At 43.8% G+C, this 24891-nt stretch overlaps 2 protein-coding genes and 2 long non-coding RNA genes across 4 annotated transcripts in view; 1 reads left to right on the forward strand and 3 right to left on the reverse strand.

The window, feature by feature from the left end:
- LOC117042197 (zinc finger protein 658B-like) overlaps positions 1-24891 on the forward strand; it is a 240752-nt gene that overhangs the window by 119350 nt on the left and 96511 nt on the right. The gene's annotated exons all lie outside the window — the stretch shown is intronic.
- The window catches only part of LOC117042191 (zinc finger protein 850-like), a 32029-nt gene that overhangs the window by 1770 nt on the left and 5368 nt on the right, over positions 1-24891 (reverse strand). The window contains exons 2-4 of the mRNA XM_033141710.1: positions 13828-14743; positions 13030-13761; positions 49-762 (exon numbers count right to left, since the gene is read on the reverse strand). Coding sequence (XP_032997601.1) covers positions 49-762; positions 13030-13761; positions 13828-14743 — 2362 coding nt within the window. The remainder of the gene's footprint in view (positions 1-48; positions 763-13029; positions 13762-13827; positions 14744-24891) is intronic.
- On the reverse strand, positions 876-4970 carry LOC117042246. Its single transcript, XR_004426062.1, has 3 exons — positions 4848-4970; positions 3162-3246; positions 876-1145 (listed from the first exon to the last, which is right to left on the reverse strand). It is a non-coding gene; the product is annotated as an uncharacterized LOC117042246 (long non-coding RNA).
- On the reverse strand, positions 15215-21801 carry LOC117042244. Its single transcript, XR_004426060.1, has 3 exons — positions 21754-21801; positions 19870-19953; positions 15215-15428 (listed from the first exon to the last, which is right to left on the reverse strand). It is a non-coding gene; the product is annotated as an uncharacterized LOC117042244 (long non-coding RNA).

Below are 24891 nucleotides of genomic sequence, written 5' to 3' on the forward strand. Positions count from 1 at the left end.
TTTCACCTGTGTGAGTTTGTTGATGTCGTCTATATTCTCCGCTTTGACTGAAGCTCTTTCCACACTCTGTACATTTAAACGGTTTTTCCCCTGTGTGAGTTCGCTGGTGGCTTCTAAGTGCCCCACTATTAATGTAACTCTTTCCACACTCCATACATTTAAAGGGTTTCTCCCCTGTGTGAGTTCGGTGGTGTAGTCTAAGTTTCCCACTTTCACTGAATCGCTTTCCACACTCCATACATCTGAATGGTTTCTCCCCTGTGTGAGTTCTTTGGTGCAGTTTAAAGGTTCCCCTTCGATTGAAGGTTTTCCCACACTGTATACATTTAAATGGTTTCTCCCCTGTGTGAGTTCGATGATGAATTCTAAGATGAACACTCTGACTGAAGCTCTTTCCACACTCGATACATTTAAAGGGTTTTTCCCCTGTGTGAGTTCGCTGATGTATTCTGAGTTCTCCATTCGAACTAAAGCTCTTCCCACACTCCATACATTTAAAGGGTTTTTCCCCTGTGTGAGTTCGCTGGTGTATTCTAAGTGTTTCACTTCGACTGAAGCTCTTTCCACACTCTATGCATTGAAATGGTTTCTCCCCTGTGTGAGTTCGTTGATGTTTTCTATAGTGACCACTTTGACTGAAGCTCTTTCCACACTCCATACATTTAAATGGTTTCTCCCCTGTGTGAGTTCGCTGATGTGTTCTAAGTGTTTCACTTCGACTGAAGCTCTTTCCACACTCTATGCATTGAAATGGTTTCTCCCCTGTGTGAGTTCGTTGATGTTTTCTATAGTGACCACTTCGACTGAAACTCTTTCCACACTCCATACATTTAAAGGATTTCTCCATTTCGTGAGTCTGTTGATGTTGTGTAAGGTTTCCATTCTGACTTAAGCTCTTTCCACACTCCATACCTTTAAATGGTTTCTCCCCTGTGTGAGTCTGTAGGTGTACATTAAGGTTTGAATTGACGCTATCTGGTTCAGTTAATTAATGTGAAAGAATTGTGCTCATTGACTGGAGCACATTCCACAATCTACACATTTAAATGGTTTCTTTCGTTATTCCTTTTGAAATTACAGGTGGCCCCCCAGAATTCTTGCCTGTCTTCTCCACCGTCTGCTTCAGAGTGCAGGGAGACAAAATCCTGTTGGGATTTCAAGGGAGAGAACAAAGGAATATGACACACATCAAGTTCAATTAGCACTCATCCCAATTACTATTTATAATTATTACAGTATGTGCCACCTGATCTTGTGCCCATTTTCTGGCACAGGATTACCCTAGTGTAAATTCTCTGCCCAAGCCTCTCTCCCTGTCCTATCCCCCATTTGCGTCGCTGACCAGAGACTCTTGGACGTACCACCTTTATTTCAATGGGGAATATGTGTCACAATTAAGAAGCTTGATATTAACCATCAATATATAACTGTACTTAATGGAAACTTTAGCCTTGGATATGTAGCACTGATTCATTCATGACATGAAGCTGTGACTTTTACTGCTGCATGTCAGGGAGACACCACCACCGCTGGTGCTGAGGAAGGTGGTGGAAGGGGCTGGAGAGAGCAGAGAGCCCCAGTACCACCTTCTGCCGCCCATACTCAGGAGAGTGTTGGATGACCCACTGGGTTATAGAGAGCCCCAGCAACTCCTAAGCAGTAGCAATTCCTCCAGTGAGAGAAAGAACTCAACTTCCAGCGAGGCGAGGCGGGGACAGAGCAGCCAGGTGGGGAGAGGGCTTGGGGATGCTACTGAGATCCCACGCTCCCCTCGCCAAGCCATCTCAGAGGGAGGCACGCCATTTCCATTGCCCCAATTGCACAGAGGTGTCAAGCCAAAGAGGGGAGGAGGTGACCCTGGGTGCTGAAATTCTTATGTTGGGGACGTAGCTGGAAGGGGTCACTCCCTGATTCAATTCAATTTATTTTATTTACTGCATTAGCCATATGACCATAGCACGTAGTAAAAGACCAGTCAGTTGCCTGGCGCGGTTATACAGGGAATACTACAGATTCAGTTAAAACATTAGATGTAAAATCTGTTGGATAATACAGGTAAAATAAAGGTAAAATGAAGAACAATAGCAGGGCATGTTGACAGTGTCCATGTCAAGAAGATACATGGGACTAAGGCTAGGGCAAGTTAGCCAAAAAGGTGGTCCTGAGTTTCAGGGCCTGTAATGTATAGATGGCCACTCCATGTGAAATCAAGGGGTTGGCATCCACCAGTAGAAATTCCATGCGGTCCACGTCCCTGGCGATAGTCGGCGGCATTAGAGGGACAAGCCTGGGTCTTATTGAGACATATAATGGGCAGTAGAGGAAACAGTGAATAAAGTCCTCTATCTTTCCTTTGTTGCATGGGCAGAGTCGAAGATCCAAAAGAGTATTGGAAAATATACCCTGTAAGAAAGCTGTGGGGATGGCATGAAATCGAGCCAGTGTATAGGCCCTTCTTAGCGAAGGGTTTATCAGATCACTCAGATAGTGGGCCAGCGATCCAACCACCTTCACGCGAGGGAACCACGTGGAAATTCTGGCCACAATAGATAGTTCTTGATCAAGGGAAGCATAGTTGGTAGGATCTTGGGGATCTCCTTTTTTGTGAATTGGAATGATTATACTCTGTTTCCAGTTTGTCGGTATCGTGAGGGAAGAATTTATGGCAGTGAATATAGGGGCCAATATAGTTGCCCACCAGTGTTGATTTGATAGGAATATTTCAGGGGATACTCTGAAAAAGCTAAATACCTGTATTCTGTTTCCTCCTACCTCCGTGATGTGTAACATCTTCCTGATACACTCCTGGAAACTACACACATTCCCTAATCCTGCACCATTTACTTCCTGAGGAGGCTCCATCGTGTCCACCTTGTCAGAACCACCCACGATTTCAATAGCAGTCCTTCGATTCCCATCTATTAGTTTCCCCTCCCCTACGAAGGAATTATTCATCTGAATCCCTGGGGCTGGGAATCCTGAGTGGGGAGACAGCTGCTATTGGCCCTGCTGGGGGTTTTCTTCTTGGCTGATTCTTGTGAGAAGAGGATGCTGGACAAGGTGGGCCCTGATCCTAATCCAGCAGGACTTCTCTTAAGTTCTCACAAACTGAAAACAGGATCTACAAAGATACAGTCTCCTAGTGAAGAGGAAGGACATACCTCTCAATTGGTCCAGGACAAAGTCTCTGTATTTTTCTGTTTCAGGCGAGGAGTTGAGCTCAAGACTTGCAGATCAGAGTCTCTCCTGTACGGAATAATGAAAATGGAAGCGACATTTATGTCACTGTAAAAGCATTCAAAAATATTCATCTGTTGAAGAAAATATCTGGTGTTCCGTTAAGGGCTAATAAAATTATTATGGTCTCAGCATTTGTGGGTTGCAGGCTGAGGATGTGGACTCTGGACCAGGAATACTCGCATCTCCAGTATCCTGCAAGTCTCTCTGTAGATTTTGCGTAGTTATTTTGGAATTCTCACTCGCATACTGTGTGTAATTTTGGCAAGCTCACACCCTTTGCCTGTAACAGTGGCAATGCCTGGCCTGCAGATGCACAGCCCTGGGTGTAGAACCTCCAGCCACAGGTATTGTCTATCATGGAAATGACCCAGACTGGGACAGCTCATGGATCTTTGGATGCTAATAGATTCACTCACTCTGATATTGCCTACAAAAAATAAAAGTAATAGAAATGCCTTCAGGATATACTTATAGATAAACCCTGAAAGCTTTTCTATAGCATCCTTTCCCCATATTCCTGGATTGGTGTACATCATCATCATCAATTAACCATGCAGTGGAATGGGAGCCTGAGGGAGAGGAAAAGGTCTCTGGCTACTTCCTGGGAGGGGGTTCCAGAAGAAGGCCTCCTCCTCCCTCCTCCCTCTCAGGACCTTCCAGATTTTTCTCTCTTCTCCTCTCCAAGGTGGACTTGGTATAATGCAGCCCAGAGCATGAAATGCAGTACCTTGCAAGGATCAGCGGGAGAGGATGGAGCTTCCAGGAAGGAAAGGTATAATGCTGCCCAGAGCATGAAATGCAGTACCTTGCAAGGATCAGCGGGAGAGGATGGAGCTTCTGGGCAGGAGGCAGAAGCCAAGGCAGACCCACCACCAGAGATTCCTCCTCCAGCACCCAAGGGTGGAGACATCTCTCCAAAAGGAAGTCTCTCTCTCTCCCTCCCCCCCCCCCTCTGCTCGGCTGGGTTTCTATCCCCCAGGGATGCCGCCATTCCTCCCTCTGGCCCCCCGTTTCCTTGCCCACCTCCCTCCGTCCCACAGTCTCCCCTGCTCTCATACCCCCCTTGGCACCGCTCACCCCTCGCCCTCTGCGCCGGATCTCTCCCGGGCGGGCGCACCAAGCTCTCCATCCGAAGGGGCCTCCCAAGACGAGCGGGGAAGGGGGAGGGGGAGAGGGGGGGTCTCTATCCAGGCCTATTTCACTTCCTTTAACCCTTTCGTGGACTCCGTCTCTCCATCAAGGCACAGGGGTTCCTGCCAACAGGAAAAGGCTTTGGGGTGCAGGGCAGTTGAGCATCGCTTGAGCCCCCAGGAAAAAGAGACGTGTGTGGAGGGGAGGGCGCTGCAAAGGAGGTGGCAGCTGGATTGCATGGATCGGGGGGCCTTGAGCATCGGGGGGGGGGGCTCCAAAGGAGATTGAACGCTGCCGGTGTTGGGCCCCAGGGGCTTTTTTGCGGGCTGGTTTAAATTTGGCTTTATGGAAAAACAACACCCGGCTAGCCCCACCCCCATAGCTATGGCTCTGTTTCCGGGAGGGGTCTCTGTCTTTTTCTCCCCACCTCCCCCACCCCACCCCCATTGGCCACATTCTCCACGCAGCCTCTTTACCTCTTTGTCCTCTCTGGACCTCCTCCTCCTCCCTTGCTCGCTGTTCCGGTTTTCTTCCCCGCAATATAAAGCGGAGTATATGGGAGGTGGGGGTAAGTCAACCAACACCCCTCCTCCCCTTCGGAAAACCTCCCACATTTCTAGGGGTCTTTTTGGCCACCTGGAAACTTCCGACCTATAGACACTTCGGGTTCCTTGTGGAACGCGCGCGTCTCTAGAGCTACGTTCGCAGAGCAGCCCTTGCCTGTATTCGGATGGAAGCAGGAAGTGATGGCGCTGCCTTTGGCCTCCTGTTCTTGAGGCTCCCTCCGGAATTTGCCCCATACCAAACCCCCAGCTGCCTCTCCAACAGAATATTAAAAATACATTAAAAGATCAATCATTAAAGCAGGGCCGTCTTAAGTACAGAGATGCCTTCAGATGTCTTCTAAACGTCAGACAGTTGATTAATTCTTTGATATATGATGGGAAGGGCGTTCCACAGAGCGGGAGCCACTACCGAGAAGGCCCTCTGCCTGGTTCCCTGTAACTTCGCTTATCATAGTGAGGTAAGCGCCAGAAGGCCCTCAGTGCTGGACCACAGTGTCCAGGCAGAAGGATGGGGGTGGAGACCTCCTTCAGGTATACTGGGCTGAGGCCTTTCAGGCAGGGGCGTAGCAAGGGGGGGCAGGGGGACCTGCCCTGGGCAGCGCCCTGCTCGGGGTGACGCTTTGGGCAGTGGCTCCGCCCCCAGGCTTTATTATTTTTTTAAAGGCTATTTTCAGCGCTGCCAGCGTGGAGACGCAGGGGCGGCCAGTGAGGTGGGGTGTCACTCCCCTCGCTGGCCGCCCCTGTGGCTCCTCTCCTGTAGCGCCGAAAATAGCCCCCACCCTCCAGCGGCTTTTCCCACTGCTGGCTGGCTTGTAAAGGGCAGCCAAGGGGCTAGAAACCCCCCTGCGTTTAGGGCTGTAAAGGTCAGCACCAACATTTTGAATTGTGCTCGAAAACATACTGGGAGCCAGTGTACATCTTTCAAGACTGTGGCGCTGTGGGTTAAACCACAGAGCCTAGGGCTTGCTGATCAAAAGGTTGGCGGTTAAAATGCCCACGACGGGGTGAGCTCCCATTGCTCTGTCCCAGCTCCTGCCCACCTAGCAGTTCGAAAGCACGTCAAAGTGCAAGTAGATAAATAGGTACCGCTCCGGCGGGAAGGTAAACGGCGTTTCCGTGCGCTGCTCTGGTTCACCAGAAGCAGCTTAGTCATGCTGGCCACATGACCCAGAAGCTATACGCTGGCTCCCTCAGCCAGTATCGCGAGATGAGCGCCGCAACCCGAGAGTCGGACACGACTGGACCTCATGATCAGGGGTCCCTTTACCTTTACCTTGTTGTGGGATGCAATTGTAGTAGTATCAGGTTAACACAGGGTTAAACCTGGAAAGGATATGACGTCCCACAACTGGATATGTACTTCTGTTGAACTGATGCTTTTGTCTGAATCATACTTTTGGTTTTCGCTTTCTGTGAGCACCATGCAAGAAGAGTGTGCTCCAGGCTGACCTGCATATAGTTTGTAATAAAGTAGTTTGTAGATGAAAGACTACAGACTCCGGAAGCCTTATTATCAGGGACTAAGCTGTGTTGCTCTGCTAAGAAGTATGAAACATATGCACAGGAGGAAACGCACGGACCCAAATCGTGTGTTAACGACAGAATGTTGGCCCGCTACCGCTAATATAAGTCAAGAGTAATCCATTGGAACTGTCAAATGCAACATTCCTTGTTTCCCTAGAGTGGGCGCACGCAGGGGGATGTTACGCCAGTCAGTTTCCCTGGTCTGGAACATACTCCCCCTGGGAGATGGGCACAGCCCTGGCTAACTCCATGAAAGAGCCAAATCATGCAGCCATGTACTCTCTCTCGCTTGCAGCTCTCTAGCCATTCTGTTATCTTAATGTAATTTGGCTGTCTGCTGGCTCTCAGCCAGCAGCACATGAGCTTAGTCTCCACGTGAGATGAACTCACAGATTGTTATGTAACTACTAAGTAAAGCCGGCCTTTCAGGGATAAGATTGTGAACGGAAATGTGAGAAAAATTCTTGTTACATTTTAAGGAGAGACTCTTGTGTCTTTATTCCTTTAAAATTGGATAGAAGGGGACCCTAGGAATAATCCAGTGAAGCATTTAACACACACCTGTTCCACCGTTCCCCCCCCCCCCGAAGCACATTGCTTCCAGAGGCTCTGGCAGAGCCCCCTCTCTGCTCTGTGGGAGAAATAAAACTGGCTCCTAAAGCTTAAAGCCCTAGGAGCCTTTAACATAAATTCTGAGCCCATTGGTGAAGTAGCAAAAAGTTTATTTAAAGAAAAGCATCCTTGCATTTATTTTTTTAAAAAAATAATTTTTATTTATTTTGTAAGATACAAAAAACATGCAACATAATACACAAAAACAATCAAATATTAAAATATTTAAAGGGAAAAAAGGAAAAGGAAAAAAGAGAAAATTATATTTTTCTTAACTTTACCTTATTGAATGACTTACCCTGATCCCCCCATCTGAATTTCATCTATCTAATAAACAGTTTCTATATACTAACTTCTTTACCAATATTTTTAAAAACATCTCTATTCTACCAACTTCCTTAAAATATTACGAAAAGCCGATAACTAATTCCTCTGGCAAACTAAATACTACAATATTTTTTCATTTTTTTCCAATCTTCCTCCACCGTCTCTTCTCCCTGATCGCAGAGTCTTCCAGTCAGCTCGGCAGGTTCCATAAAGTCCATGATCTTCATTTGCCATTCATCTATAGTTGGTATCTCTTGGTTCTTCCAGCTCTTTGCCAGTAATAATCTTGCAGCGGTTGTGGCATACAAAAAGAATGTTATGTCCTTTTTAGGGATTTTCCCCTCCTACAATTCCAAATAAAAAGTCTTCTGGTTTCTTAATAAAAGTGTTTTTCAACACTTTTTTATCTCATTATAAATCTTCTCCCAGAAGTCTTTTACCTTGGGGCACGTCCACCACATGTGGTAAAAGGTTCCTTCCTTTTCTTTACATTTCCAACATTTATTATCAGATGTACGATACATATTTGCATGTTTTACAGATCTTATATACTATCTACACATCATTTTCATTATATTTTCTCTCAAAGCAGTACATGCAGTAAGCTTAATTCCTTTTTTCCACAATTTCTCCCAATCTTCAAACGTAATAGTGTGCCCCACATCCTTAGCCCATCCAATCATTACCGATTTCACTTTTTCATCTTTCGTATGCCATTCCAACAGTAAATTATACATCTTAGAAAGATTTTTACTTCTCGTGTCCCGCAATTCCAATTCCAATCTGGATTTTTCTGACTGAAGACCAGTATTTTTATTATCAGCCTTGAATATTTCATTAATCTAGTGATATTGCAACCAGTCATTTAATTTATCTTAAAGTTGTTCACAATGCTTTAATTTAAATTTATTGTCATCTTCCGTTAAGAGATCACTATATTTCAACCACTTGGTTTCCATGTTTAATTTTTTATGGGCCTTAGCCTCTAATTGTGAAATCTACATAGGTGTTTTTCTTTCTAGTAAACCTTTATATCTAATCCAAACATTAAACAATCATTTTCTGATTATATGGTTTTTAAAACCACTATGGGCCTTTATCTTATAACACCATAAATAAGCATGCCACCCAAATACATTATCAAATCCTTCCAAATCTAACAGATCAGTGTTTTCCAACATAAACCATTCTTTCAACCAACAAAAAATAGCCACTTCATAATAAATTTTTACATCTGGCAGGGAGAAGCCACCTTTCTTTCACACCTGTTAAATGTTTATACTTTATTCTTGGTTTCTTCCCCTGCCAGAAAAATTTAGATAATACTTTTTGCTATTCTTTGAAGCATTTCATGTTATCTATGATGGGTAACACTTGAAATAAAAACAGCATTTTTGGCAAAACATTCATCTTTGCAGCAGATATTTGGCCCGAAAATAATAACTTCAAATTTGACCATATATCCAAATCCCTCTTGATTTCATTCCGTAACTTAGCATAATTATCTTTATAAAGATTCAAATTTTTTGTAGTCAAATTCACACCAAGGTATTTCACCTTTTTAGCAAATTTCAAACCAGTATTCTCTTCTATCCTGGCAATCTCCTCGGCAGCAAGATTTTTACCTACCGTGTTTCTCCTAAAATAAGACACCGTCTTATATTTTTTTTCACTCAACAAAACACAGTATGGCTTATTTTCAGGGGATGTCTTATTTTAACCGTGTCGCATCGGTACGCTGCATAGCCACGCCTCTCCAGGCTGTTTTAATGGGAGGTGCCGCGTCATTATGGCTTATTTTCGGGGTATGGCTTATTTTTGGGGAACGGCTTATATTTCACAAATGCATAGAAATCCTGCTATGTCTTATTTTAGGAGAAACAGGGTAGCACTTTGGTTTTACTCTTATTCAGTTTAAAACCTGCAAATTGTCCAAATTCCTGTATCAATTCCAGTGCTCTACTTGCACTGGATTCTGCATTCTGTAATGTCAGCACTATATCATCAGCAAAGGCTTTTAATTAAATAGCTTCGACCCAACCTCAATACCTTTAACTTCTCCATTTTTTCTTATCATATTCAGCAACACCTCCAGGACTAAAATAAATAAAAGAGGGGAGAGTGGGCAACCTTGCCTGGTTGTCTTCTCTATTCTTAATTCCTCTGATACCACATTATTTACTATAATCCTTGCCTTCTTCTCCAAATAGATTACATTTATAGCATTTTAAAAGTTCTGGCCGACCTCCATGCTATACAAATTTGTCTTCATATAACTCCAAGAAATATTGTCAAAGGCTATCTCTGCATCAATAAACACCACGATAGCTTTACAATCCTTCTTTTGCTCTAACAGTTCTAAAATATCAAGAACATTTCTAACATTATCTTTCATATGACTACTAGGAGAAATCCTGCCTGGTCTTTATTAATATACTCATTTAAAATCATCTTCAGCCTTCTTGCCAAGATATTAGGTTTGATTTTATAATCCACATTAAGTAAGGAGATTGGTCTGTAATTTTTAACTTGAGCTCGATCTGCATCTGGTTTAGGGATCAGAGTAATAAAGTCCTCTTTCCAGGTCTGCAGTGCTTGGCCTCCCCTCAATATATTGTTGCAAACCTCCATCAAAGTTTGGGCTAGCCAGTCCTTCATCGTTTTATAGTATTTGGCTGTTAATCCATCCGGGCCTGGAGCTTTACCAATTGTCCTCCTTTTCTCTTTTATACAAATGCCAATAATATTTCTGGATTTTTTTTCTAAACTCTGCTGGGTTCTGAATGGTTTTTCCTTCATTCACAATATGAGTTATTGTATTTTGATTCTGCCTCTTTTTCAACTGCCACACAAGCCATTTCCCACATTTATTTGCAGATTCAAAAGATCTTTGTTTCATCATTTTAACTTTCCATTCTTATCTCTTGATTTATAATCTGAGAAAATTGTATTTGCAAGGCTTTAATTTCTTTTTGAATCTGATGATTATTTGGATTACTTCTTACCTTTTTCTCTTTTTCCTTCAACTGAAGCAATATGTTTTCCTTTTTGTCTTTCTGGATCTTATTCCTAATTGAATTTTGCTGAATTAGAAATCCTCTCATGACTGCTTTGTTTGCATCCCAAACAACCCTCAATTCAATGTTGTTGTTCATATTAGTGTCAAAATAGTCTCTTGGGGTCTTCTGGGCCTTCTTAACAGTCTGTTTGTTCCTAAAGAAAGCATCATTCATTCTCCATCTGAAAGAACCCTGCAGAGACATCTTTCATTCCACAGAACCAGATTGTGATCTGAACATATCCTAGGGAAGATACCTGCCTTGTTCACCCTTGGGACCAAGTCTTTGGTTATCCAGATATAGTCTGGACAACTAAACGATTGATTTGCATCTGAGAAAAACGTAAAATCCTTTTCCAATGTGTTCTTCCATCTCCAGATATCCAATAAATCAAAATTGTCCACCAACTCAAAAAAGACTTTTGGCAATCTTCCTTCATTTGAAATCTTCTGCCTTTGTGTTCTATCCATCAAGGTGGAGACCACTCCATTTAAGTCTCCCAGTAGCACTATTTTATAGTCCAAATAATCCAACAGTCTTGTTTCCAGGTTTTTATGAAACCCCACATTACCATCATTTGGCGCATAGATTCCAACAATTAAGAGTTTTTCGCCCTGTGCTGTAATTTCAACAGCAATAAATCTAAGTTTCTCTTTAACATATATCACACCTCTCTTCTTAACTGTATCTGAAGAGATAAACTCTAAGCCTAACCGTTTGTTTTGTAGAATTTTCCTGTGATTTCTAGCAACATGCATTTCTTGTAGACAAATTACATCCAAATTCTGCTTCAATAAAACATACTATACTTGATTCCTTTTAGCACATATATTTAAACCATTTAAAGTCCAAGAAAGTACTTTCAAAGCCATTTTGAACTAAAGTTTTGGAAAGAAAAAAGGTGTATGTTTACTCTGCTGTTCCTGTTGGTTTTGGCTTAGTTTCAAAGTCTTTTGTAAGTTTATCAAGGAAACTCCACATCTCTCCAGGTGTCCTGATTCTTTGTTTTCTCTCCTTGTATGTAAAGGAGATTCCTGGGGGGAATTCCCATTGAAAAGGAATCTGCTTCTGTCTCAAATGATGAGTAGGATCCAAATAGTGGAGTCTATAATCCAAAAAAACGCTTGGGGATCTCCTTATACAATATTACCAGTTGCTCTTGAATCTTAAGATTTTTCCTGTAGTGGTGGCCCAGGATCTCATCTCTCTGTTCTTTAGTTTTTAAAACTATTAAACAACCATTTGGTACATTACTATCCCTTTTCCTTCTAGCTCCATATCTAAAAGCCTTCAAAATCCAAGGGTTGAGTTCTTCCCCATCCAGATCCCACCAGGAAGCCAAGTCCTGCATCAACCAGTCCTTTAGATTGCCACTTTCTCCTTCTGGTACCACTCTTAGTCTCAAATGTGTCTCCTTTTCTTTCATCTGCAAAAATGCAATTGAATCTTGAGCAGCCTCCTGTGTACTTTCCAAATCCAGCAATCAGGTATCTGCTTTAGTTTCTGCTTCCTCCAGAACCTCCCCCCTGGCACCCAAACTTAAAATGTCTGATTTTACTTGTTTCACTTCTTGTCTAAGTTCCCCAAACAATTTTTTGAAATCATCCATCTGAGTCTTAATGGTGTCGACTACTTAGAATCATAGAATCATAGAGTTGGAAGAGATCACAAGGGTCATCCAGTCCAGAACTTCTCTGTTCGTTTTTATTTCCTGTTTTAATTCAACTGTCATCTGTTGAATTAATTCAACAATGGGCTCTTGGCCTTTGGATGGTTTTCTTTCTGTTATTTTTCCCACTTCTTGTTTCAGCCATATTTCAAGGTCAGCCTCTACAGAGGCTCACCTTTATCACACAGGAAATGCCCAAGTCAACAGAAGCTAATGATGTAAACAAAAGTTCCAAAGTTCACCCACAATTTGAAACAACAGTCACAATCCTATCAAGAAAAGGCAATATATCACATGTTTTGTTTTTCCAGGATTCAGACTCTTGTAGATACTAAATATCTTCAGACTGAAAAAAGAAAGTAACCTTTTCCCAATTTGGCTACTATATAACAAGGAAGTCTAGCCTTGCTGACTGGGTGGTCTGCTTTCCAGAGAAGAGCTGCTTTTAATTCACAGTCCTTTTTACGCAGGATCAAAATATATACAGTTCATTCACCCCCTTTTCCCTACCTAAGGGGGGGCGATCCAGCCTGTACATGCCTTCAGGAAGACTTCAATAAAGATCAAAGTCCATGGCTTCCGCCTAGATTCTGCTGCTTCCAAGCTGTTTCAGCGGCAAAGGACTGACCTCCGAATTTTTAAAATCCCTTCCTATAGTCAATTCTTTCAAATTGAAATACAAATATTTCTACTCACAGTTCTTTAAATGGCTTTTCTTATTTGGGAGAATTGATCGCTGTTTGCCACAGGAATTGAAGCTTCACGCCATGAAGTTAGCGGTAAATCCACAGCATTCCTCACATTTGAAGGGATTCTGACCCATGTGAGTTCATAAATGGATTATAAGGTTTCCATTCTTACTGAAGCTCTTTCCACACTCGATACATTTAAATGGTTTCACTCGTGTGAGTTCGTTGATGTATTCTAAGGATTTCACTTCGACTGAAGCTCTTCCCACACACCATACATTCAAATGGTTTTTCCCCTGTGTGAATTCGATGATGTCTTCTAAGTGCCCCACTTTCAGTGAAGCTCTTTCCACACTCCATACATTCAAATGGTTTTTTCCCTGTGTGATCTTGATGATGTCTTCTAAGTTTCCTACCTTCAGTGAAGCTCTTTCCACACTCAATACATTTAAATGGCTTCTCCCCTGTGTGAGTTCGTTGATGAATTCTAAGGTGAACGCTCTGACTGAAGCTCTTTCCACACTCCATACACTTAAAGGGTTTCTGCCCTGTGTGAGTTTGTTGATGTATTCTAAGGATATCACTTCGACCGAAGCTCTTCCCACACTCCATACATTCAAATGGTTTTTCCTCTGTGTGAGTTTGATGATGTCGTTGAAGTGTCCCACTTTCAGTGAAGCTCTTCCCACACTCCATGCATTTAAATGGCTTCTCCCCTCTGTGAGTTTGTTGATGTTGTCTATAGTGTCCACTTTGACTGAAGCTCTTTCCACACTCCATACACTTAAAGGGTTTCTGCCCTGTGTGAGTTCGTTGATGTATTCTAAAGCTTTCACTTCGACCGAAGCTCTTCCCACACTCCATACATTCAAATGGTTTTTCCCCTGTGTGAGTTCGTAGGTGTCTTCTAAGTGCCCCACTTTCAGTGTAACTCTTTCCACAAGCTAAACATTTAAAGGGTTTCTCCCCTGTATGAGTTTGTTGATGTTTTGTAAGGTTTCCATTCTGACTGAAGCTCTTTCCACACTCCATACATTTAAATTGTTTCTCCCCTGTGTGAGTTTGTTGATGTTTTGTAAGGTTTCCATTCTGACTGAAGCTCTTTCCACACTCCATACATTTAAATGGTTTCTCCCCTGTGTGAATTCGATTATGTAGTCGAAGTGTCCCACTATAACTGAAGCTCTTTCCACACTCCACACATTTAAAGGGTTTCTCCCCTGTGTGAGTTTGCTGGTGCCTTCTAAGGGTTTCATTTTGACTGAAGCTCTTTCCACACTCCATACATTTAAAGGGTTTCTCCCCTGTGTGAGTTCGCTGGTGCCTTCTAAGGGTTTCATTTTGACTGAAGCTCTTTCCACACTCCATACATTTAAATGGTTTCTCCCCTGTGTGAGTTCGATTATGTAGTCGAAGTGTCCCACTATCACTGAAGCTCTTTCCACACTCCACACATTTAAAGGGTTTCTCCCCTGTATGAGTTCGCTGATGTAGTTTAAGGGTGTCACTTCGACTGAAGCTCATTCCACACTCTATACATTCAAATGCTTTTTCACCTGAGTGAGTTTGTTGATGTCCTCTATATTCTCCGCTTCGACTGAAGCTCTTTCCACACTCTGTACATTTAAATGGTTTTTCCCCTGTGTGAGTTCGCTGGTGGCTTCTAAGTGCCCCACTATTAATGTAACTCTTTCCACACTCCATACATTTAAAGGGTTTCTCCCCTGTGTGAGTTCGGTGGTGTAGTCGAAGTTTCCCACTTTCACTGAATCGCTTTCCACACTCCATACATCTGAATGGTTTCTCCCCCGTGTGAGTTCTTTGGTGCAGTTTAAGGTTTCCCCTTTGATTGAAGGTTTTCCCACACTCTATACATTTAAATGGTTTCTCCCCTGTGTGAGTTCGATGATGTTGTTGAAGTTTCCCGCTGACACGGAAACTCTTTCCACACTCCATACATTTAAAGGGTTTTTCCCCTGTGTGAGTTCGCTGATGTATTCTGAGTTCTCCATTCGAACTAAAGCTCTTCCCACACTCCATACATTTAAATGGTTTCTCCCCTGTGTGAGTTCGCTGGTGTATTCTAAGGGTTTCACTTCGACTGAAGCTCTTTCCACACTCTATGCATTCAAATGGTTTTTCCCCTGTGTGAGTTCGTTGATGTTTTCTATAGTTACCACTTTGACTGAAGCTCTTTCCACACTCCATACATTTAAATGGTTTCTCCCCTGTGTGAGTTCGCTGATGTGTTCTGAGGGATTCACTTCGACTGAAACTCTTTCCACACTCCATACATTTAAAGGATTTCTCCCTTTTGTGAGTTTGTTGATGTTGTGTAAGGTTTCCATTCTGACTTAAGCTCTTTCCACACTCCATACCTTTAAATGGTTTCTCCCCTGTGTGAGTCTGTAGGTGTATATTAAGGTTTCAATTGACGCTATCTGGTTCAGTTAATTAATGTGAAAGAATTGTGCTCATTGACTGGAGCACATTCCACACTCTACACATTTAAATGGTTTCTTTCGTTATTCCTTTTGAAATTACAGGTGGCCCCCCAGAATTCTTGCCTGTCTTCTCCACCGTCTGCTTCAGAGTGCAGGGAGACAAAATCCTGTTGGGATTTCAAGGGAGAGAACAAAGGAATATGACACACATCAAGTTCAATTACCACTCATCCCAATTACTATTTATAATTATTAAAGTATGTGCCACCGGATCTCGTGCCCATTTTCTGGCACAGGAGTACCCTAGTGTAAATTCTCTGCCCAAGCCTCTCTCCCTGTCCTATCCCCCATTTGCGTCGCTGACCAGAGACTCTTGGACGTACCACCTCTATTTCAATGGGGAATATGTGTCACAATTAAGAAGCTCGATATTAACCATCAATATATAACTGTACTTAATGGAAACTTTAGCCTTGGATATGTAGCACTGATTCATTCATGAGATGAAGCTGTTACTTTTTATGCTGCATGTCAGGGAGACACCACTACCGCTGGTGCTGAGGAAGGTGGTGGAAGGGGCTGGAGAGAGCAGAGAGCCGCAGTGCCACCTTCTGCCGCCCATACTCAGGAGAGTGTCGGATGACCCACTGGGTTATAGAGAGCCCCAGCAACTCCTGAGCAGTAGCAGTTCCTCCAGTGGGGGAAAGAGCTCAACTTCCAGCGAGGAGAGGCGGGGACAGAGCAGCCCGGTGGGGAGAGGGCTTGGGGATGCTACTGAGATCCCGCGCTCCCCTCGCCAAGCCGTCTCAGAGGGAGGCACGCCATTTCCATTGCCCCAATTGCGCAGAGGTGTCAAATGCAAAGAGGGGAGGAGGTGACTCAGGGTGCCAAAATTCTTATGTTGGGGACGTAGCTGGAAGGGGCCACTCCCAGATTCTGCCAGTGACTGAGTCAATTCAATTCAGTTTATTTTATTTACTGCATTATCCATGTGGCCATAGCACATAGCAAAAGACCAGTCAGTTGCCTGGCGCGGTTATTCAGGGAATACTACAGATTCAGTTAAAACATTAGATGTAAAATCTGTTGGATAATACCGGTAAAATGAAGAACAATAGCAGGGCATGTCGACAGTGTCCATGTCAAGAAAATACATGGGGCTGAGGCTAGGGCAAGTTAGCCAAAAAGGTGGACCTGAGTTTCAGGGCCTGTAATGTATAGATGGCCACTCCACGTGAAATCAAGGGGTTGGCATCCGCCAGTAGAAATTCCATGCGGTCCACGTCCCTGGCGATAGTCCGTGGGATTAGAGGGACAAGCCTGGGTCTTATTGAGACATATAATGGGCAGTAGAGGAAAAAGTGAATAAAGTCCTCTGTCTTTCCTTTGTTGCATGGGCAGAGCCGAAGATCCGAAGGAGTATTGGAAAATACGCCCTGTAAGAATGCTGTGGGGATGGCATGAAATCGAGCTAATGTAAAGGCCCTTCTTAGCGAAGGGTTTATCAGATCACTCAGATAGTGGGCCAGAGATCTAACTACCTTCACACGGGGAAACCACGTGGAAAGTCTGGCCGCAATAGATAGTTCTTGATCAAGGGCAGCGTCCCTGGCAAGAATCCAGTCGCAAATTTTGTCTTTGTCCCATGAGGATAGGGCAGCGAAGTCTGGAAGGGAGTAGCGATCGCAGATGCTCTCCATGCCCCTTGACCAGGTGCGGCTGCCGGTAAAGGCTAAGAAGGCTTGTTTAGCTAATAGAAAATTTGGAGTTTCAGCAAGCGATTTGTAGAAGGTGATTATCCTGATATGGGCTCTTGCTACGATGGATGGTAGACCCAGTTCCATTCTCAGTTGGGCCGCCATTGTCCCATTAGGGAGGCCCCAGATCTTTCTTGCCAAAAGGTTTTGCAGAGACTCCAGTCGTTGGAGGATATTCAGGTTCCACCCCCATATTTCCACCCCATAAAGCAACATTGGGGGGATTTTACTAAGGTAGATCTTTCTGATTGGCACCACCAGCTGCCCACCTTTTGCGAAGAAGAATTTCACTAAGGCACCCACGGATCAGCGAGCGGCCAGGATGGTCGTGTTTAAATGGGCTGTCCAGGATGATCTGTGGTGGAAAGTAATGCCCAAGTATTGAAAGACCGAGCATTGGTCAATGGTGTGGCCTGCAACATTCCATGATGGATTTGGTTTTATCGTGCCGAAGGGGATAATTTCTGTTTTAGAAAAAATAATTTTTAGGAAGTTTTCTTCGCAAAATTGCATGAGCCCTCTCATCATGTTGTTGAGTCCCAACTTCGTTAGCGAAAGGACTGCCATGTCGTCAGCGTATAATAAGATGGGTATTTTTGCTTGTTGCAAAGACGGGGCAGGTTGGTTAGAGGCTTTAATAGCTGTTATTATATCGTTTATATAAAAATTAAAGAGAAAAGGAGCCAAAAGGCAGCCTTGTTTGACACCTCTAGCTAGTGGAAAGGGACGGGAGAGAGCGCCCAGGGGTCCACATTTCACTCTGGCAGTTATATCCAAGTGAATTTCCATTAGCAGCCATAAGAGCCTTTTGTCTGTGTTGGTTGTAGTTAGCTTCTGCCAAAGTCTGGTTCTGTTCATGGAATCGAAGGCAGAGGATAAATCGACAAAGGCAACATATAGCTTGGAATTGAACTTTGTTTGGTATTTGTCAATCAGAGTTTGGAGGACTAGACAGTGGCCTGAAGTATTGTGGCCTTTCTGAAAGCCAGCTTGTTCTGGGTGGAGTAGGCCGATGTCATCCGCCCAGTTGGTCAACTTCTCGAGAAGAAATCTGGCGTAGATCTTGTAGGTTATATCTAGTAGGCTGATAGGCCTGTAGTTGGTAGGATCTTGGGGATCTCCTTTTTTGTAAATTGGAATGATTATACTCTGTTTCCAGTTTGTCGGTATCGTGAGGGAGGAATTTATGGCAGTGAATATAGGGGCCAATATAATTGCCCACCAGTGTTGATTTGATAGGAATACTTCAGGGGATCACATATCTTTCCCAGGTGATTTGCCTCCCTTTAACAAGCCAATCAGCTGAAAGCATTTCTCTGGGGGGACTGGGTCCCACAATGGAAGGGCGGATCTGCTAGCTGTGGAAAGGGTTATAGATGGATTAGGGAAGGGAGCAGAATAAAGATGGGAGAAGTGCTTATACCAGCTGGCTTCCACGATATTGTTACACGGGACGGCGGAGGTGGTTAGCCCCATTTTAATAATTTGCCAGAATTTCTTATCATCTCGACGTGTGGTGGCAACATCCAGTTCTATCCGGCATGCTTTTGCGAAGAGTAGTTTCTTGTATCTAAGAAGCTGTTTATAATGTGTACAGAGTTGGGCAACCACCTCAATTTTGCTCTTGGTAGAGCCCAATTTCAAAGCTGCCTGGAGATGTCGAAGGTTGGTTCTGCATTGCCTGCATTCTTGGTCGAACCAGGAGGGAGACCCAGGGGTCATGGACGTGCCGGGGGGGGGGGTTAGTTAATATCGGAAGGAGAGATGCAGCAATTTGCTGATATATTGATAGAGAGTGGTGGATCTCGTTTGAGCTTATGAGATGGGCTTTTAAGGCCAATATTGCAGAGGAATTGAGGTGTCTCGAGACACATTGTGTCTCGAGGCAGATGGATGTCAACAAGAGGGGATGGAAGGAAGGAATCTGACTTTAGAGGGAGGAAGTGCAATCACAAATGTTTCCACCAGAAGAGAGAGTGGGGGGGGGGCATCTTTAGATGACATTTATGATCCCTGCCTCCATTTCTCAGCCTGAATTGTAACTCAGAATCTTGATTGAAACTCATTTCAGAACCTTCAGATCTATCCCCTGAACATCTTCTGGAATGTGAACCAGACATCTTTGAGGGTACCATCAAGACCTTCGTTTAGTGTTGGCACCTTGGATTTGGAGTCTAGGTATCAATCATAATCCCTGAAAATGTGTCTCAGTAACCCTTGGTATCCACACCCACCTTGACCTCCCAAGTGATACTGAGCCCCTAGAGGAACCATCCATGCTGAGGTGGGGCACCTCTGGCCCTCCAGATGTGGTTGGACTCTTAGTACCGTCAGCCCAAACAAGGATGGCCAACGACCAAGGATGATAGGGGTTGTACTGGAACAACATCTGGAGGGACACACTTTCTCCATCCTCCTCCTCCTCTGAAAAAGCTAAATATCTGTATTCTGTTTCCTCCTTCCTCCGTGATGTGTAACATCGTCCTGATACACTCCTACCAACTACACACATTCCCTAATCCTGCACCATTTACTTCCTGAGGAGGCTCCATCGTGTCCACCTTGTCAGAACCACCCACCATTTCAGTAGCAGTCCTTCGATTCCCATCTATTAGTTTCCCTCTCCCCTACGAAGGAATTATTCATCTGAATCCCTGGGGCTGGGAATCCTGAGTGGGGAGACAGCTGCTAATGGCCCTGCTGGGGGTTTTCTTCTTGGCTGATTCTTGTGAGAAGAGGATGCTGGACAAGGTGGGCCCTGATCCTAATCCAGCAGGACTTCTCTTAAGTTCTCACAAACTGAAACGAGACCTACAAAGATACAGTCTCCTAGTGAAGAGGAAGGACATACCTCTCAATTGGTCCAGGACAAAGTCTCTGTATTTTTCTGTTTCAAGCGAGGAGTTGAGCTCAGACTTGCAGATCAGAGTCTCTCCTGTACGGAATAAGGAAAATGGAAGCGACATTTATGTCACTGTAAAAGCATTCCAAAATATTCATCTTTTGAAGAAACTATCTGGTGTCCCGTTAAGGGCTAATAAAATTATTATGGTCTCTGCATTTGTGGGTTGCAGGCTGAGGATGTGGACTCTGGACCAGGAATACTCGCATCTCCAGTATCCTGCAAGTCTCTCTGTAGATTTTGCGTAGTTATTTTTGGAATTCTCACTCGCATACTGTGTGTAATTTTGGCAAGCTCACACCCTTTGCCTGTAATAGTGGCAATTCCTGGCCTGCAGGTGCACAGCCCTGGGTGTAGAACCTCCAGCCACAGGTATTGTCTATCATGGAAATGCCCCAGACTGGGACAGCTCATGGATCTTTGGATGCTAATAGATTCACTCACTCTGACATAGCCTACAAAAAGTAAAAGTAATAGAAATGCCTTCAGGATATACTTATAGATAAACCCTGAAAGCTTTTCTATAGCATCCTTTCCCAAAATTCCTGGATTGGTGTACATCATCATCATCATCAATTAACCATGCAGTGGAATGGGAGCCTGAGAGAGAGGATAAGGTCTCTGGCTACTTCCTGGGAGGGGGTTCCAGAAGAAGGCCTCCTCCTCCCTCCTCCCTCTCAGGACCTTCCAGATTTTTCTCTCTTCTCCTCTCCAAGGTGGACTTGGTATAATGCAGCCCAGAGCATGGGGAGAGGATGGAGCTTCCAGGAAGGAAAGGGTGGGGGGATCAGATTCCTTGGCAGGAGGCAGAAGCCAAGGCAGACCCACCACCAGAGATTCCTCCTCCAGCGCCCAAGGGTGGAGACATCTCTCCAAAAGGAATCTCTCTCTCTCCCTCTCCCTCCCTCCCTCTCTGCTCGGCTGGGTTTCTATCCCCCAGGGATGCCGCCATTCCTCCCTCAGGCCCCCAGTTTCCTCTGCCCACCTCCCTCCGTCCCACAGTTTCCCCTGCTCTCAGAAACACCCCCCTTGGCACCGCTCACCCCTCGCCCTCTGCGCCGAATCTCTCCCGGGCGCACCAAGCTCTCCATCCGCAGGGGCCTCCCAAGACGAGGAGGGAGGGGGGAGAGGGAGAGGGGGGGTCTCTATCCAGGCCCATTTCACTTCCTTTAACCCTTTCGTGGACTCCGTCTCTCCATCAAGGCACAGGGGTTCCTGCCAACAGGAAAAGACATAGGGCGGCGGCGGCGGCAGGGGGGTGTCAATGCAACCTTGCTTGGGGATAGGAGGTCCTCGTGGGACCCCCTTGGTGGGCATCACGTTTCCGTTCCCGCCAAGGCCGAGCATCGCTTGACCCCCCAGGAAAAAGAGACGTGTGTGGAGGGGAGGGCGCTGCAAAGGAGGTGGCAGCTGGATTGCATGGATCGGGGGCCTTGAGCATCTCTTGGACCCCCAGGAAAAAGAAACATGGGTGGTGATGGGGGGGGCTCCAAAGGAGATCGTGACACGCAATCCCTGCCGGTGTTGGGCCCCCACTTCGCAGCTGGATTGCGGGGATCGGAGCCCCTGCTTATGAGGCCCAGGAGAGGGGCTTTTTTTGCGGGCAGGGGTGAAACTTGGCTTTATTTCACCCGAGTCAAAGACCAACTTTGAGACATTTGCATCCACACAAAAACATCCTCAATGGCGCCCTTCTGGGAGATTCATCAGGTGTGGAAAAACAACACCCGGCTAGCCCCACCCTCATAGCTATGGCTCTGTTTCTGGGAGGGGTCTCTGCGTTTTTCTCCCGATCTCCCCCCCTTGCCCACTTTCTCCACGCAGCCTCTTTACCTCTTTGTCCTCTCTGGACCTTCGCCTCCCTTGCTCGCTGTTACGGTTTTCTTCCCTGCAATATAAAGCGGAGTATATCGGAGGTGGGGGTTAATCGACTAACACGCCTCCTCCCCTTCAGAAAACCTCCCACTTTTCAAGGGGTCTTTTCGGCCGCCTGGAAACTTCCGACCTATAGACACTTCGGGTTCCGTGTCGAACGCGCGCGTCTCTAGAGCTACGTTCGCAGAGCAGCCCCTGCCTGTGTTGGGGTGGAAGCAGGAAGTGATGGCGCTGCCTTTGGCCTCCTGGTCGGGAAATTGCCCCATACTCCCCCCACCAAGCTGCCTCTCCAACAACAGAGATGCCTTCAGATGCCTTCTAAACGTCAGATAGTTGCTTGTTTCTTTGATATATGATGGGAAGGGCGTTCCACAGAGCTGGCGCTACTACCAAGAAGACCCTCTGCCTGGTTCCCTGTAACTTCGCTTCTCATAGTGAGGGAACCACCAGAAGGCGCTCAGTGCTGGGCCTCAGTGTCCAGGCAGAACGATGGGGGTGGAGATGCTCCTTCAGGTATACCGGGCTTTAAAGGTCAGCACCAACACTTTGAATTGTGCTCGAAAACATAATGGGAGCCAGTGTACGTCTTTCAAGACTGGTGTTGTTATGTGGCCTTGGCGGCTGCTCCCAATCACCAGTCTGGCTGCCGCATTCTGGATTAGTTGTAGTTTTCAGGTCACCTTCAAATGTAGCCCCACATAGAGTGCATTGCAGTAGTCGAAGCGGGAGATAACCAGAGCATGCACCACTTGTTCCTTTATTGCAATTATAACAATGGGAGTTATGCGACTCTTCGTGTATTAACCAACTGTACTTCGTGTATTAACCAACTGTATTTGTAAGATCCAAATAACATGCAACATAATACACAAGAACAAATATTAAAATATTTAAAGTAAAGAAAGGAAAAGGAAAAAAGAGAAAATTATGTTTTTCTTACAATTACCTAACATTACCTTATTGAATGACTCCCCCCGATCCCCCCATCTGAATTTCATCTATCTAATCATCTTAAACAGTTTCTATATACTAACTTCTTTACATTTTTTTTTAAATCTCTATTCTACCTACTTCACAAAAATATTACAAAAAAACCTGTAACTAAATCCTCAGGCAAACTAAATACTATAATATTTTTTCAAATACAATTAATTTTTCCCCAATATTCCTCCACCGCGTCTTCTCCCTGATCACGGTGTCTTCCAGTCAGCTCGGCAAGTTCCATAAAGTCCATCATCTTCATTTGCCATTCATCTATAGTTGGTATCTCTTGGTTCTTCCAGCTCTTTGCCAGTAATAATCTTGCAGCGGTTGTGGCATATAAAAAGAATGTTACGTACTTTTTAGGGATTTCCCCTCCTACAATTCCAAATAAAAAGGCTTCTGGTTTCTTAATAAAGTGTTTTTCAACACTTTTTTCATCTCATTATAAATTTTCTCCCAGAAGTCTTTTTCCTTGGGGCACGTCCACCACATGTGGTAAAAGGTTCCTTACTTTTCTTTACATTTCCAACATTTATAATCAGATGTACGATACATTTTTGCAAGTTTTGCAGGTCTTATATACCATCTACACATCATTTTCATTATATTTTCTCTCAAAGCAGTACATGCAGTAAACTTAATTCCATTTTTCCCACAATTTCTCCCAATCTTCAAACATAATATTGTGCCCCACATCCTTAACCCATCCAATCATTACCGATTTCACTTGTTCATCTTTCGTATGCCATTCCAACAGTAAATTATATATCTTAGAAAGATTTTTACTTCTCATGTCCAGCAATTCCAATTCCAATCTGGATTTTTCTGACTGAAAACCAGTATTTTTATTATCAGCCTTGAATATTTCATTAATCTAGTGATATTGCAACCAGTCATTTAATTTATCTTAAAGTTGTTCACAATACTTTAATTTAAATTTATTGTCATCTTCCGTTAAGAGATCACTATATTTCAACCACTTGGTTTCCATGTTTAATTTTTTATGGGCCTTAGCCTCTAATTGTGAAATCTACATAGGTGTTTTTCTTTCTAGTAAACCTTTATATCTAATCCAAACATTAAACAATTATTTTCTGATTATATGGTTTTAAAAACCACTATGGGTCAATATCTTATTATACCATAAATAAGCATGCCATCCAAATACATTATCAAATCCTTCCAAATCTAACAGATCAGTGTTTTCCAACATAAACCATTCTTTCAACCAACAAAAAACAGCTGCTTCATAATAAAATTTTTAGATCTGGCAGGGAGAAGCCACCTATTTCTTTCATATCTGTTAAATGTTTATACTTTATTCTTGGTTTCTTCCCCATTTGGATAATACTTTTTGCCATTCTTTGAAGCATTTCATGTTATCTATGATGGGTAACACTTGAAATAAAAACAGCATTTGGGGCAAAACATTCATCTTTACAGCAGATATTTGGCCCGAAAATGATAACCTCAAATTTGACCATATATCCAAATCCCTCTTGATTTCATTCTGTAACTTAGCATAATAATCTTTGTAAAGATTCAATTTTTTGTAGTCAAATTCACACCAAGGTATTTCACCTTTTTAGCAAATTTCAAACCAGTATTCTCTTCTATCCTGGCGATCTCCTCAGCAGCTAGATTTTTACCTAACACTTTGGTTTTACACTTATTCAGTTTAAAACCTGCAAATTGTCCAAATTCCTGTATCAATTCCAGTGCTCTACTTGCACTGGATTCTGCATTCTGTAATGTCAGCACTATATCATCAGCAAAGGCTTTTAATTTAAATTGCTTTGACCCAACAACAATACCTTTAACTTCTCCATTTTTTCTTATCATATTCAGCAACACGTCCAGGACTAAAATAAATAAAAGTGGGGAGACCTTCTCTATTCTTAATTCCTCTGATACCATATTATTTACTATAATCTTTGTCTTCTGCTCCAAATAGATTACATTTATAGCATTTAAAAAGTTCTCAATATTATACAAATTTGTCTTCATAAAACTCCAAGAAATATTGTCAAAGGCTATCTCTGCATCAATAAACACCACAATAGCTTTACAATCCTTCTTTTGCTCTAACAGTTCTAAAATATCAAGAACATT

This window comes from Lacerta agilis, chromosome 2, assembly GCF_009819535.1.
Source record: "Lacerta agilis isolate rLacAgi1 chromosome 2, rLacAgi1.pri, whole genome shotgun sequence".
Lineage (NCBI taxonomy): Eukaryota > Metazoa > Chordata > Lepidosauria > Squamata > Lacertidae > Lacerta > Lacerta agilis.